The sequence below is a fragment of the Indicator indicator genome, chromosome 13 (genome assembly GCF_027791375.1).
Source record: "Indicator indicator isolate 239-I01 chromosome 13, UM_Iind_1.1, whole genome shotgun sequence".
Lineage (NCBI taxonomy): Eukaryota > Metazoa > Chordata > Aves > Piciformes > Indicatoridae > Indicator > Indicator indicator.
This window is the reverse complement of record NC_072022.1, coordinates 3141294-3157851: the sequence shown is the minus strand read 5'-3', so window position 1 is coordinate 3157851 and position 16558 is coordinate 3141294. Positions and strand designations below refer to the sequence as shown.

Here is a 16558-nt window from a genome sequence, read left to right as displayed (position 1 = left end):
TTGAAATTGTTTTGAATTCTGCCCTTTATTAAATGAATCTTTCTTTTAGTAACTTGATTGCAAATTCCCTCTAATTTAAAAAAGCCCCACTGTCTTACTTGGATGTAAGCAGAGCCCTTAGGGGGTCTATAAAACTGTCAATATGTCTGTTAATTTGGCTTTTCTTTTTTCCTTATGACTTAAAGCCTAATTCTGAGAGCTGGGAAGATGCCATGATTTTGGTTTGGAAGGACTCAGCCCGTGTCTCACGGGTTTCAGATCTCATCAGAAGTTGTAGGAATCCTCCAGCTGATGTTCACATGTGAAGTTGGAAAAGCTGCAGAGATCTTGGGAGGAGAGAGGGTGTGGGGAAAGGGAGTCCCACCTGGTTTTCATGCTGAAATTGGAGGTGAACAAGAACCAAGGGCCTTAGTCTAAATGTCCCTCAGCTTTGGGTGGGTCTGGATCCAGATCAGGATCTGAACTTTTTGTGCCTCAGGCTTGTCTCTAATTGAATCCATGCAAAACCACACATTTCACATGACTTTGATGCAAAACCATAAATAGGCACTTTTTTTCCTTTAAAAAAAAAAACCAACAAAAAACCAACCCCCCCAAAAAACCCCCAAAGAGTTCAGACTTGCTTAGAAAGATCCCAAACCTTCTACCGAACATTACTGGTTCCAGGTTATAACGAAAATTCAAGTCTCCAATGCAATTGTGTTCCTGGAGGGAATTATGGTTGGTCTTGTTGTTCTAGTTAAATGTGTGACTATCCTGAGACAGGCAATGATGTTCCACTTGCTGTGAGTTGCTCAGAAGATGGTCTAGACTCCTCCTTGCACGAACTCTGATTTTATTTTTCTTGGGTTGGATCCTGGTTAAACAATCTCAGTGATGCTCATACTAGTTTTGTGTCCTGTACAGATAGGCTGAAAGAGTTGAAGTTGTTCAGCTTTGAGAAGAGAAGGCTATACAGGGAAACTATAAAGCAGCCATCCAGTATTTGAATGGGGTCTACTGATAGCTGGAGAAAGAGTTGTTACAAAGGTATGCAGTGACAGGAGAAGGCCTCATACTGGAAGAAGCCAGATTTAGGAAGGAATTCTTCCCTGTGATGGTGGTGAGGCACTGGAACAGGCTGTCCAGAGAAGCTGTGGAAACTCCAAGCCTGGAACTGTTCAAAGGCAAGTTGGATGGGGCCTTGATCAACCTGGTTTAGTATGAGGGGTCCTTGCCCATGGCAGGAGAGTTAGAACTAGGTAATCTTTAAGGTCCTTTCTGACCCAAGCTTTTCTATGATTATATAGAAGATGACAGGAAAGATTCTCAGTGATGTGGGATTGGAAAAGCAAGACAAAGATGCCCATGGAAGCTTGAGTGAAATTCTGCTTTGATTGAATCAGTTCTGCAAACTTCTGTGTTTGAATTTTGCAAAGCAGTTCTGATTTTTAAAGGAGACTTTCAAAACAATGCAAGGATTTTAGCAGTGTAAATCCTGGTACCTGAAGCAGGACAGCATGACTTGTCAATTTAATGATGGATGGAGACTTCTCTCCTTTGAAGATCTCAGTCTGAACAGTCACAGAATGGTAGAGATTGGAAGGGAACCTCTGAAGATCATAGAATCATAGAATCAGTCAGGGTTGGAAGGGACCACAAGGATCATCCAGTTCCAACCCCCCTGCCATGGGCAGGGACACCTCACACTACATCAGGCTAGCCAGAGCCTCATCCAGCCTGGCCTTAAACACCTCCAGGGATGGGGCCCCAACCACTTCCCTGGACAACCCATTGCAGGCTCTCACCAAGAATCAAGAAGGTTGGAAGAGACCTCAAGGATCATCGAGTCCAACCTGTCACCCTACACCTCATGCCTATCTAAACCATGGCACCAAGTGCCACGTCCAATCCCCTCTCGAACACCTCCAGGGATGGGGACTCCACCACCTCCCTGGGCAGCACATTCCAATGGCCAACCACTCTCTCTGTGAAGAACTTTCTCCTCACCTCCAGCCTAAACCTCCCCTGGCGCAGCTTGAGACTGTGTCCTCTTGTTCTGCTGCTGGTTGCCTGGGAGAAGAGACCAACCCCCTCCTGGCTACAACCTCCCTTCAGGTAGTTGTAGACAGCAATGAGGTCTCCCCTGAGCCTCCTCTTCTCCAGGCTAAACAGTCCCAGCTCCCTCAGCCTCTCCTCACAGGGCTTGTGCTCAAGGCCTCTCCCCAGCCTCGTTGCCCTTCTCTGGACATGCTCCAGCAATTCAACATCTTTCCTAAACTGAGGGGCCCAGAACTAGACACAGTACTCAAGGTGTGGCCTAACCAGTGCCGTGTACAGGGGTACAATGACCTCCCTGCTCCTGCTGGCCACACTATGCCTGATGCAGGCCAGGATGCCATTGGCTCTCTTGGCCACCTGGGCACACTGCTGGCTCATGTTCAGGCGCCTGTCAACCAGTACCCCCAGGTCCCTTTCTGCCTGGCTGCTCTCCAGCCACTCTGACCCCAGCCTGTAGCTCTGCATGGGGTTGTTGTGGCCAAAGTGCAGCACCTGGCACTTGGACTTGTTGAATGCCATCCTGTTGGACTCTGCCCATCTGTCCAGCCTGTCAAGGTCCCTCTGCAGAGCCCTTCTACCTTCTAACAGATCAACACCTGCTCCCAACTTGGTGTCATCTGCAAATTTACTGATGATGGACTCAATCCCCTACTCTCATGGGGAAGAACTTCTTCCTCACTTCCAGCTTTATTCCATTCCCCCTAGTCTTATCACTACCTGATAGCCTAAAAAGTCCCTCCCCAGCTTTCTTGTAGGCCCCCTTCAGATACTGGAAGGCTACAAGAAGGTCATCTCGGAGCCTTCTCTTCTCCAGACTGAACAGCCCCAACTCTTTCAGTCTGTCCTCATAGGAGAGGTGCTCCAGCCCTCTGATCATCCTGGTGGCCCTTCTCTGGACACCTTCCAGCATGTCCATATCCCTCTTGTAACAGAGGCTCCAGAACTGGACACAGTACTCCAGGTGGGGTCTCACCAGAGCTGAGTAGAGGGGGAGAATCACCTCCCTTGACCTGCTGGCCACACTTCTCTTGATGCAGCCCAGGATCTGGTTGGTTTTCTGGGCTGCAAGTGCACATTGACAGCTCATATTGAGCTTCTCGTCCACCAAGATCATCTAGTCCAACTCCCTTGCTAAAGCCCTGTCCTTCACAGTCACTGTGAATTCATCCACTATTGGTTAATCCATTTATATATGATGATCTATGTCAGAATTAAGTGAATGCTTGACCCACAGCCTGGGTGAAAGTTTGCTTGTAAGGTATTATTTGGTAACTGCCCTTAGACCATCATTTGGAAAGGAGTGTCTGACTGAGGTAATTGTCACTGAACACAACAGACCATCTGTTGTTCTGCCACTTGTTGTTGTTTGTATTGCTACAGTAAACAGAGCCCTGCTCAGGGACTGCCACTGTGCTGGGAGCTGTACCAGCACACATCTCAAGATGTGCCTGTGAATTCCTAATGATGTAAGTGTATGAGGGTACACAGACATGTTTGAACTTTAAAGCAGAAATGGAGGCTCTTGAGCTGCTACACCCAAACAGCAGGGATGCTGATGAGCTGTCACAGCAATGAAGCCACTGTTTATTCCTGTCTATTTTGCTGTCCATTGTGATGAGTGTTCTAGGCTTCTGTTGTAAGCCCAAAGGCACAACACTGTGTGCTACCAGGGTCAGAGAAACACTGATCTTAAGTAATTGGCAGTATTTAAAGGATGGGGGAGAAAGAGGACAGGGTCAGACTTTATTCCAGTGGTGCCAAGGGCAATGGGCAGAAACTGGAACCCAGGAGGTTCCTTCTGAAAATGAGGAGGAACTTCTTTCCTGTGAAGGGTGCTGGAGCACTGGACCAGGCTACCCAGGGAAGTTGTGAAGTCTCCTTCTCTGGAGAGACTCCAAACCCACCTGGACATGATCCTGGGCAACATTCTCAGGGTGATCCTGCTTTAGCAGAGTGGTTGGACTAGACGATCCCTAGAGGTTCCTTCCAACTCGTACCATTCTGGGATTCAGTGTGATTCTGATTACTTGGCCAACAATAGATTTAGGTAAAAGTCCACAAATACAGTTCTCACAGGCCAGGTCTCTTGCACTTGTTGCTGTGGTCTTATGAACCCCTCGGGGAATGTTATATCAAGGTCCCTGGATCATCCTTTCCCTGCTTGTCCAGCAATTAAAAGGAAACCACTTAGAAAAGCTGCAAAGAGCTGGTTTCTCCGCTGATCTCTGTTTCCTTTACAGATGCAGGAGGGTGGCTGGCAGCATGTGGCTTTTCTTCTCTGTCTCTCTGCAGTTGTGTGTAGTTCACTGTGGCAGCCTCCTCTGCATGCATCTGGGACATCTGTCAGGCCCCATTGTTGGGTCCAGCCAAGTTTTGACTTCCTAATCTGTATTGAACACTTCGATATGACTCTCAGCAGGATTTGACCCAAAGCAGACACAATTGCATTTTACAATCCATAGGCTGTGAACAGGAAGACAGGCTGGGTGTTAGTGGTTGCACTTCTTCTAGTACTTGTCATGGGGGTATTTCTATTTCAGACTGAACTTGCAAGATGACATATGTCTGCCAAGCTCCTGTTTAGGACCTCTTACAGTTTCATAAGGTGGTAGACAAATGCCAGGCTCCATGGAGCTGTGATGAATCTGTATTCAAGAAATCCTCTTTATTTTTGAGTATGGTACAGTGTTAGAAGGATTTCAGTGTTTTCAGGAGAAATTAGAAACAAAGAAAACTACTTCTATTTCCACTTAAGAAAGTGCTCTCAACTTTTACTGTGGAACTATTAAGACTCTTGCTTGTGGTGTCACTGGGCACCCAGCACCACATGAGTGAGTCTTCACAATCTGTGGTGCTCTTAGACAGGAACAAGGACTCAGTTCAGTGGTACATCACTGGAAGGCAAGAAGAAACAGGAGCCAGAATTTTTATAGTTGGCATAAAGCTTTTCCCAGACCCCCTTCCACTTCCCACCATAATGCTGGGGACCTCTGGGAAACAGAGAGAATCTTTAAATAGAAGCTATCAACTAACCCTACAGCCTAACAATTTAAGATAGCTGATTTTACGGAGATGAAAGATTGTTGCTAAGAAACTGGGCATTTTAACAACTTTTCTGAATTCCTATGTTTGCATTTTGGTATATTTTTTTTCTATTTTTAAACCCTGAAAATATGTTTGGGACCACTTTCACTGTTATCTTAGAACTTGCCCCATTTCTGGAGGGTAAAATCAGCAGCTTTAATGAAACCATTGATTTTTCTGTGTGTGAGGAGATTCTCTAACAATGAACTCTTCTTCATGCTCTAAAAAAAGCCCAGGCTGTTTCATTGGGTTCCCATTTGGGCAAAACCCACTATTTAAAGGCCATCTACCTTCTAGTACTTAAAGATGGGGACAGGAATTTTAGTGGGCCCATTGTGACAGGATAAAGGGTGATGGTTTTAAACTAAACCAGGGAGATTCAAACTGAGTCTAAGGAAGATATTTTTTACACAGAGTAGTAAGACACTGGCCCAGGTTGCCCAGAGAAGTGGTGGATGCCCTATCTCTGGAAATGTTCCAGGTCAGGTTGTTCAGAGCTCTGAGCAACCTGCTCCAGTTGCAGATTTCCCTGGTCACTGCAGGGGGGTGAACTAGGTGACCTTTAGAGGTTCCTTCCCACCTCAAAAATTTCACCATTCTAATAGCTTTTGGAAGGTTTGTTTGCTCAGATTTCATCTGACCAGAGCAGTTTGGGTCATATATAAGTGCTACACTGCTAGCTCTTGGGTGACAGTCACTGGGAAGGGTCGTGCAAAGATGATACCAAAAGTCTGCTGACACATGAACTTCACAGGGCAAGAGACAAAAAAAATCTGCAGGTGATTCCGTGACCAGCTCTCATATGGACTCTAGTTAATTGCTGTAGTAGCATCACAGGTACTGTAATGAGTGAAATGACAGTGTGTGCTTCAGGGAGCGCGTCCTGTGCGTGAAGGAGTTCTACACTCACCCCTGTGCTGGCACCCAAGGCAGGAGCCGGGAATGAAAAACCCTGGGGGAAGCAAAGAGGTGCTGAGCACCCTACTGCTATCCCATAGTGGGGTGCTTTCCATCTCAAAGACTGAAGCAATCTTACAAGGCAAACACTATCTTTGACCAGTGGGATTGGAGGGCTCAGTACCCAGTAGGACCAGGTCCTGTGACAGAAGATGATGGATTTTGGGGTCAGCACCTCAATTCTTATGTAGTTGTGATGGGAGTGACCTTGAGTGACTAACAGATTTGGTTGAAAAGAAGTGTTTGGCAGGAATTGGTAGTACCTTGGAAAATCAATCACAGGAAATCTGGTGAAAAACAAGATTTTTTTTTTTTAATTGACTGAAGTCTGGAAATTGATAAAAAATAGTCAGAACTTTTAGTTTTCTTTCACAAAACCCCAGCAATCTTTTGACAACTGAGGTGATTTATTGAGGAGGTGGAGTAATCAACAAGATCCAATGTTCTGTTTAAAAAAAAAAAAAACAACCAAGTCCAGAGAGCGAAAAATAAAGATGATCAGGCAACTCTCTTTTGCTCTAGAGTGGGTAAAAGTGGCTTCTTGAGGACTGGCCTGGCTGCAGCTTTGTGTTTAAGGGATGATAGTCTTGATTTTCTGTAGAGACTTTGAAGCCTGTAATGTTGACATTGAGATGGAGCTATTGACAACAGCTTGCTCTGTGTTTGCTTTGAGTCGAGGGTGGTATTAATCAAGGTGCTAGAACTAGCTCAGAGAGGTAGGAAATATGTGCAAACATTTGGGATTTTTCTTTTTATACTTTAGGCATCCATGCAGTTTCTTTTTTTCTTCACAAGTGTTTCAGTGATGCTACAGGTTGGTCAAACCACAGTGAAGCAATGCAGAGCTGGCTTAGAACAATCCTTGTAAGCTGCTTCTATCTCAGTGTGCCTGGTACATTTGTCAGCTTGCATAACTTCAGGAGTTCCATTTGCATCCTTCTGTGGCAAAGGATTGAGCCAAATATAGTTTATAGATTAATATTTCCTTCTTCTGAAGAATTCACAGTGAGAGATTGCTGACAGCTCGATTATTTGCAGTACTTTAACTCACTTATACAGTCTCATTATTTATCCAGAGACTCCACTTGATTTATTTGATTTTTCAGCTGACAAATTCCATCTCCCAAGTTACTCATCTCTTAATTTTTACTGTTACCAATTGGCTCTTCCATCAGCTGATACTGTCTTGGAGACATGATGCCAATTCTTTCTTGGCATGTTGTGGGGTATGTTAAGAGAGAGATTTAACTTTCCTCTTAAGGTTCCCTGTTTTACATTAAAATATTGCCTAAAACATCAATGTTGCTGACAACAAACCTCATTCAAATTTGTATACGTAGTTTCCTTCTTCTAAATTTAGTAGGTAAAGTTTTCTTTGTTATGAATACTCTGGAAGTTTTCCCTTGAGATCTCTTAGTGCATTTTTAAGTGAGAGGGCTTGAAGTTGCAATGTTTAAATATAATACTTGTGTTTGTGGTGTTTCCATTCTGGGAAGGGTTGGAAAAGCCCCCAGATGTGGGCACACATGAGCTCCTGCTGCAAATCAGCGAGATGTGCTTGTGACTCGTCTTGGTGCTTTTCACAAAGTTCCCCTTTCAATGGGCTGCATTCAGAGAGATGGTCCAGTCTGGGGTGACTCAGAGTCCAGTGACAGTGTGGTTGTATGGGTTCATGCTGGAGCACATTGTCATGCTCAGGGGTTATCACTGTGCTGAGCTCCTTCCCTGGATCTGCTAGGAATGACAGGAGAGATTGAGCAAGGGTCAAAGCTTGCCTGGATCCATCTTTGCTCTTAGACTGGTGAAAACAGGGAGTAGTCCTTTGAGATCAGCTAACAGAGTCTGAAAGGCTTGTCTTTGTGGGGAAAAAAGTGTAGTAATTTTAACTTTTCTTTAGTCATTAAACCTGAGCTAACCCTTATGTGGCCACCAACTTCTGAAACCACAGGGAAAGCTCCCACAAGTTTTACCAAATCACTCTATTTTGGCAGATTTTTGGTTGAATTTTTTTTTCTGTAGCACAGTTGTTCAATAAGATCTAGTTGGGGGTCTGGCTTGTGTGACTAAGTTGGGAGGAGAGGGCTTTGTTTTTCTGTCCTCCTTTGGGCAGGTTTGCTGGACTATACACTCACATGACCTGTGCAATAGGATCTGAGAGCTGACTGTAGCTCCTTTACATTTAGTTTTCAATGTGAAATAATAATAATGACGATAATTGCCTGTGCAGATTTACAGCAGTGCCACCTGGGATTGGGCCCACACGCAAAGCCGTTAAGTACTTTAACGTTGTATCAAAACCCCAAATCTCTTCTTGGAAGAGGAGGTGGAGGAATGAGAGGAGATTTTTGTAGTAGTATTTGCAGTTTCCTCTTCCCTTCCTTTCACTCCAGAAATTCTTTATCCTTTCATGCCCATTTGAGAATTAGCCATTTATTCTTAGTGCTGGTGATGCAGTCTTTGATATTTAAAATGGAATGTGTTCCTTTTTGATGCTCGCTGGTTTTGAATGAAGTACATGCTAGCAGATTAATGGTGCAGAACACTTACACACTGGCCATTTTTTTTTTTTGTCCCCTTTCCATCCATATTATTTCATCATTCAAAGAAAAAAAATATTTTTATAAAGAAGAGCCTATGAATTGCCTATTGTTTCATGGTGAAATTGTTTTCACAGTGGTGTAATTTTCTAAGCTGGAGTCATTGAATAGCTCTGAGCTGTCACTTTTTTTTTTTTTTTGTAAGTTATAACTGCCTCATGCTGTGCTGACAAAATGTCCCTGCATAACTGTTAATATGCATTGTCATTTTAAGCATGAAACAGTTTAGCTAATGATTTATCTCTTACAACGCAGCACTCGGGGCAGCTGTATGATTTGTCTCTTTAGCAAGTCAAGTCATTTCTTTAACAAAATGTTAAGCACAGATGGGCCAGAGGCTGTCAGTTAACCATTATTGTGCATGCATCTGCTTGCCTTCAATGCACTGTTTTATGTATTCAGCCACTTACTTAGGCACAGCTCTCTGAAAAGCGGAACCTACTCTGATTGGCAAATAAAATGTTCATTTGTCTCTTCTTCCTATTGTTTTGTTTTGGTAACACATGTCAGCAGCTCAATTACCCAGTTCATTAACAGCTCCCAATGGACATGATGGCTAACCCATGATAAGGAGGGTGATTGTGGCACATATGGTCAATAATAGCCTGTCTCTTGGTAATTGTAAATAAAAGTCACTGTTGGCCATTTCCTTTTACTGCAGCTACTGTTTTCTTTTTCACTTCACTGTACAAAGCAAGTTTCTGTATGTGAATCAGCCCAAACAAAATAAAAATACCATCCACTTCTCTTAGGAAGATCACTTTTATCACTGTTGTCATTGCTGTTCCCTTTCTCTGATGGCTTTTACAGCTTAGAAGAAGGCAAGGTTGCTCTTTTTCAATCGCAGTAACTGATAAAGTACTCTTATTAATCAATTACTTAAACGACATATTTCTCCCCATTTTTCTTATTCTCTCACTGCAGACTTTTGAAAAATGCCTGTGGAGTTAACCCCTCCTCATTTTCAATGTTTTTGTAAGTATGTCCTTTGCAAACAGCAGCAGTTTTCAAAGGAGTAATTGAGGCGTGACTTGATTCCTGTTAGATGAGTGATATTTGTGTCTGCAACAGAAGCTTCCTTTTTGGATTTTTTTCTTGGGTTTTGATGTATCAGAGTCAAAATGCTGGTAGGAAGGGATAAAAGAGATTTTACTATTTGTATTTCATATCATACTGGATATTCTGTTGCTTTGTAGAAAAGATTATAGTTGTCTTATATACTTGTTGATCCTAAATTGTCACTTAACAGAAATAGGAGCATGTAACAGCATCACCTTGTTTCATCTTAACCTCACTGAGAAATCTTTTGCGGCTTCTTGTTTTGTTCTTTATGCTTCTTGAAATTTGCTTTTCCTTTCAAAGAGGAGGAGTCCAACTGCTAACAAATTTTGGGCTGTGACCAGATGGGATGAAACTCAGGGTGCCTGAATCTTCTCTCTGTCTTCCTCCCCCTGCTTGAAGCACAGAAAGTGAACAGTGAACTGGATAAAATGCCACTTCTGTCTCCTGGTAAACTTGCTAAAAGCAATTTCTTTGGTGGGAGCACCACAGCCTAGAATTTAGGGGAGCTTTTCTAATCTTTAGATAGCTTTATCTTGGATAAACATGATGTCTCAGCCTGAAACTGCGTGCAGGTAGTTGAGGGGTGACTCCGGACCCCCTGAGCTTGTCTCCTGCTGCCAGCCATATTCATAACTAATCAGTAGTCTCCACCCAGGTCTGCAGGCACTAGGGGAGTTGTTGAGTGTCAGAGTTTATTTGTCCTGTTTTGATTAGCACAGACCTGGCAGGGCGTATTTTCTTTTTACTGGCTCCTTGCTGTGACAGTGATGTTTTGGGAGGAGGAGGAGGAGGAAAGGGGAGCCTGGAATCATGTTTCCTCAGGCAGACACAGCAAAATAAAGGGCTGATGTGCTGGGAGGGATGTAGTTGATGGGAGGGAGGTAGTTGGTTGGCTCCAGAGTCTTCATTATATGTTGTATGCAAATATATGCCTGCTCTAAATGAGCCTGCTCAGAGGGGAGGAGAGAAGGGGGCTTAGTAGGAAATAAAGATGCTGTTTTATTTTCCTGTGGACTTTATTTTGAGGAAAGAAACAATGCCTGATGTGGGTTTAGTCTGTTGACTGTTGAAATGCCAGCTGCTGAAAGCCTACCCCAAGACAAACAAGGATATGGAGAGGAATGTGCTGCTGGCCACCTATGGCTACTCCCAGCTTTCGCAGCAAGACAGTGTCGGAGGTTTGTTTAGCGAGTGCCTAGGGTGACTTTGAGGGCCCACATCCTGGGGTGATTTCTCCCTCTTTCCCTTCCTCCCTCCATCAATCCATCCACAGTGTGATGGAGGGTTGCATTTGAGCTAATTCATCCACAGTAGGACAGCGGGTTGCATTTGAGACCCTCACCTCTGTCAGGGAGAGGCAGTTTTGGAGGGACGCCTCCAGGTGCTGAAGTTTGGGGAGGAGGGGTTTGGATTAACCCCCGCTGAGCATCCCCTTCGCCCTGCCCCCTCCCCAGCCCGTGGCCCCCCTTGCGTCAGCCGCAGCCGCCTTTGTGCCTCCCGCATCCTGCCAGGCAGGTGTCAGAGCCCTGAATGCGGGCAAAGGCCCCGCTGATGGATACCACAGATGGAGCGTGGAAATCGGGCGAATAGGCCTCAGCCACAGGCCATTTCTTAGGACCCAACAAAAGCCTCCAAATAAGTCAACAGAAATCCCAAAGACCACAAAGAGAAAGCGTCATTTGTCATTTGCTGCGGGTCTGTGTGGGGGTAGCAGCCCTGCTGCACTCCTCCTCGCTGGCACCCGAGCAAACACGAGGGAGGTCACTCGCGCCGCTCTGGGCGTGAAAGGGGCTCAGTCAGCCATGGGTGCCCGCTGATGTGCAGCCCCTAAAGTGGGGATGCCCTGGCTGTGGCCTTCAGTAACAGAGATGTGGCATGAAGGGGAGAGCTTTGAAGTTAAGCTTATGTAAATAAAAAAATGAGGAGGTCTGGGGCTGGGTAGGTAAGAAATAAACTGCACCTAGAACCCTTCCAGGCTTTTTGTGTATTGACATTTTTTGGGTCTTATTTCAGCCACATCTGTGGCAAGGCAAAATTCATCTAGGGGTGACCCCAGGCTGTTACAGTGCATGGAACCACAGAACGGTGAGTGCTGGAAGGGACTTCTGGACATCATCTACTTCAACTCTACTGCTAAAGCAGGGTCATCCAGAGCAGGTTACCCAGGACAGGTGGGTTTGGAGTACTTGCAGAGAAACAGATTCCATAACTTCTCCAGCATCCTCACAGGAAAGATGGTTTTCCTCATGTTTTTCCTTCCACTTGGAGGAAGAGGCTGTGTAATATTTTAATTAAAATATTACTAACAGAAGGATTGCCAGAGAAGTTGTACCTTCACAGGCTGCAGGAAGAGAACCTCTCAGGCTGTGTATGTCAGGTGCACTGTGCCACAGCTGTAATATATGGGTTTTAAATGGCTGTCATGTTTTTGTTATCTAATTATTCAAATGAAATGTCATGCTGAGAGGAAGAACAACCCACAGAATGACCCCTTCTGTGTTATTTTGTTGCTCTTTTTTTTTGACCCAACGTGTCTATTTACAGTGTTTGGAAAAGAGATCCTTGCTGAGCTCCAGGTGACTGACTGCCTACAACACTGGGCAGAAGATTTTTGCATATCATGGTGATAACTGGTGTGCAGTGTTTTGTTAGGCCACCAGACAGGTCATGAAGGGTTAAGAGACAAATAATTGCTCTTTAATTCTGTAATTCCTTCTTTAATTAAACTTCATGGCTCAGCTACTTGCAGTGCTTTTGGTTGCCTCTCCCATTTTGGGATGTGCACTAAGGGAGGGTGCTGATGATCTTGAGGAATCTGAGTGGGGATCTCCCAGGGTACTGGTGGGTCTCCTTTCCTCTGTTTGTATTCTGGAGTTAGGAATATTAAGATCATTAGAACATTAGGACACATACTAGGTCAGTACATGCATTGTGTGTGTGTGGAGGGGATGAAAGTAGAAATAACCCAGCTAAAATCTGACCACCTTTATCTGTGCTGAAGAGCAGCTTCTTATATTGTGACAGGGGATTTATCAGTGAGATATTGCTCAGCAAAAGGGCTATTGAGCAGGTATGAAAGAAATATTGCCCTTATAAAGATTGAGGTGTGTCCAATTTATGCACTTAGTTAACACTCTAATTGGATTCTCACCTGTAGAGAAATTTAACAATATTTTAATAGTAAAAAACCACAACCAACCAATAAATAAACCCCTTCCTTGAAACTGATAATACTTAAGGTGATTTTGTAGGAAATAAAAATAAGGCAGTTTGTAGTAGAAACATGTAGCTATCTGATATGAATATTGCAGATCAGACAACAAAGAACTCAGCGTTTACAATTAAGCAGCCCATAGCAGCCAGGCTTGCAAAAGGTAACAATGGATAAATATGGAAGCTCCTTCATTTGGTATACTCTTTCTCCCTGACTTAATTGTATCTCTCTCTAAATGTTTGCACTTCATTAAATGTGTTGTCCTTGACTCTTAGATTCCTTATTTTTCTTTTCCTTTGTGCCTTTGATGTAGTGCTTCATACTTGTAAAGCTAAAATGAGAACAAAATGAAGTCAGTCTATTCGAAATATCCCATGTGTTGTCTTATTCATGAACAGCAGCATGAAGCCATCTTGGAGAGCTGTAGCCTGGCAGTTGCTGAGGAAGGCAGGTGTCACCTGGGACCTCAGCTGAGATTTGGATCTGTCACTAATTCAAATGATTGGTTATGTTCATTTTAGGATAGCCTAAATTGCCCATTTAACAAGGAATGAACATGAACTGTTTGGGATAGGATGTTTGTGCTGATTCCCATTTGTTCAGAGCATCAGTATTCTTAAGAATTAGAACAGTTTAATCTAGTCTTGGGGCAAGTAAGAGACTTTTGGAGTACCTGATGTGAAATATTTGGATGTTTGCACAGTATGCTGTTGCCGAGCTCTGTGGGAGTTTCTTCCAATGTCCTGTATGTTTGGTAAAGATATTGATGGTGTCTGGACAATGAAAATAGCTTTGACATAAGAGCCTCTGGTCAAGCAGTAATTATTCTTTTTTTTGGTATGCAGAAATTCATCGGCTCTTCAGCTGAGAAAGCACTTTGTCTTTCTCATGCTGCAAGGCTGAGTAAACAGATTAGGTGTATTTATTAGTTCAAACAGCTTGAGTGAAATTAGAAATGTAAGAGAGCTAAAAATGAACATGGTGGGAGACTAGCTGGAGGAACCAAGATTTTTTTTTTTTTTAGCTTTGTGTTCTCAATTACTTCCAAATAATTAATGGTAAGGAGATTATTTAAATCAATGTCCATATCAATAATTTATTTAGCATTATCAAAGTAGTAGGAGCAATACTGAACCGGCAGCTTCAGCATCACTGGGGAGTGTCTGCCCTCTTTAGGTGGCTTCCCTTGAAGGCTCAGGAAAGGAATGTTTGTTTCCTGGGACAGCAGCTAATGCAAGTGAAGAGTGGCTTTGGAAGGCTACTCTCTTGGTTTGTTACTGCTTATTGGAGAAAGAGTATGGCTGGGACCTGGAAGAGGCTTTTGCTGCTGCAGGGGTTCAGCTGTAGCTGGAGTTCACTTGATTACCAGAGGAAACAGGCAATGATGCCAGGAACCAGCTGGCTTTGTGTGTGCAGTCTCACTCTCTCCACATCCATGAAACCCAGTAAGAGTTTTGTTTCTGATTTCTCTTTAAATGCAAGAGTTGGTAACCCCTTCCTGGGTCATGGACATTCTGTATGTGGTCTGTTTCTTGCTGACTTTTACTACTGACCTGGGGCATGTTGTGAGGATCCTTTTGTCCAAGACAAGTCTGGCTGTTTTGCCGTTGTGTCCTGGACTGTGGTCTGGAGGCTGAGCATCAGCACTTCTGCGTGTAGCTGTGCACTGTGCCGGAAAACCTCCCAAGGTTTGGGGGAATAATGATGTAACCTTAGGTGAAGGAAGCGTGCAGTCTGGGTATTCCTGCTCTATTCACCATGTGTGCTGGAATTTCCATGCTTTAGTGACTGGAAGAGCCAAGTCAAACTGTTGCCCTGAGTTGTTCTTAGAGGACTTCTCTGTGCAGTGTTAAAACTTGTCTGGCCTGGTCTAAGGTTGTTAGGTGGTCCTAAGACAGCCAAGTAAGCTGAAAATGAGGGGAAATGTTTAAATGTGTTGAGTTACATTAACACAAATAGGTGTAAAATACTGTTCAGAGTGTAGGACAAATAATAGACATGAAGTAAATATTTCATTGTGTATGAAAATTAATTCCTCAGTAGCACTCCTCAGACCTGTGTAAGTGCTTCCATAGATTTTAGTGATGAATCCCTAGGGAAGGTCTCATGGGCATTTATTGTGTCCAGTTCTGGGCTCTCTATGTCAGGAAAGATGGGGACCTTCTGGAGACAATCCAATGGAAGCTACAGGGATGATAAGGAGACCGGAGTGTCTCTGACAAGGAAAAGTTGCAGAACCTGGAGTTGTTTAGCCTGGAGAAGAAAAGACTGTGAGGAGTCTTCTCAATGCTTATCAATATCTAAAGGCCAGGGGGCAAGAGGATGGGCACAATGTAACACTTAACTCTTATTAATTGTTTGCTGTTTTGTAGTTTGTCAACTCAATTCTGAGCCATGGAGAAAAGCAGCTTTTCCTTATGAGTGGGATCAGTTGATGATGTCCTTAGTTTGCCTTCCTTTGTCCCTTCAACTAAAGCTAATTTTTGTGTTTCATTTCTTTTCTTTTTGGAGCATCAGCACCTCAGTCTGATGAAGGCTCTGACATAGATTCTGAACCAGATTTGCCTTTAAAAAGAAAACAGCGTCGCAGCAGGACAACCTTCACAGCAGAGCAACTGGAAGAGCTGGAAAGAGCATTTGAGAGGACACACTACCCTGATATATATACTAGGGAAGAACTTGCACAAAGGGCCAAGCTGACAGAGGCTCGTGTCCAGGTATGTGTTTAAAAGCTGCCTAACAAAGGAAATTTCCTTTCCTGTTAGTGTCAATATTATATTCTTACATAGAGTAGGATTCTACTCTAAGGTAGAAGGAAAATGTGAAGCTGTGTCATTTACAGCCTTAAGATATTTTCACATCTGTCCATGGACATTAGTTTTCCAACTTTTTAAGATCACTGCTTTTAAAAAATATTTGTTTTCCTCAGTAAACTTTCCATAACTACTATGAATATAATACTGAGCCTTTGGAGAAGAAGGTCTATTATTCCAACTTGTTTGCTTAATGAATTACACAGGGGGTCAGCAGTTGTGCCAGTTTATGGCTATTTAATTGGTTTCCTCTGTTCTTTGGGTCTTTCAGGAATTAACAGAGGAGAGGAAAACCACTTTAAAAAGACAATGTGTCTATAGTGCCTTGCAAGTGAATAAGGTTACTGGTGCAGTATCTACTTGTAGGTTATATTTTGAAGTAGACTTGATTTAAAACTTGTAGTATCTCTTTTATCCCCACTGCCACTTTAAATCAGAAGAAAAGAAACCCTCAAATGACAGCTAGGTTCTCACAGCTTCATATAGATTTGGATTGTCTAAAACACATGAACATTCTGGAGGAGTAAATAACAGATTTCAGTTAAGTTATTATTAAATCATGAACCTGGATTTTCAGATGTTCAAAACTCGGCAATTAACAGCCAAATAATTCTGGACTAAACTGCACCCTGGAGTTCAGGTTCTGACTAGGATTTACTGTGTTTCATGGTGAAGAAGCATGTCCTGTGAAATGTTTAATACTGCAGGCAGGATCCTCTGCTGCTCTTTCACTAGTTGACATCCTAGAGTAATTTGGAAAAGCAATCTCTGTTTAAATCAGTCTGAGTTGC

The 16558-nt window shown here is 43.4% G+C and overlaps 1 protein-coding gene across 4 annotated transcripts in view; it reads left to right on the top strand.

The window, feature by feature from the left end:
• The window catches only part of PAX3 (paired box 3), an 80257-nt gene that overhangs the window by 37070 nt on the left and 26629 nt on the right, over positions 1–16558 (top strand). For 2 of the 4 annotated variants that reach the window (XM_054385707.1, XM_054385705.1), the window contains exon 5: positions 15466–15671. In XM_054385707.1, the coding sequence (XP_054241682.1) occupies positions 15466–15671 (206 nt within the window). The remainder of the gene's footprint in view (positions 1–15465; positions 15672–16558) is intronic. The other 2 variants (XM_054385708.1, XM_054385704.1) reach the window with 1 other exon arrangement.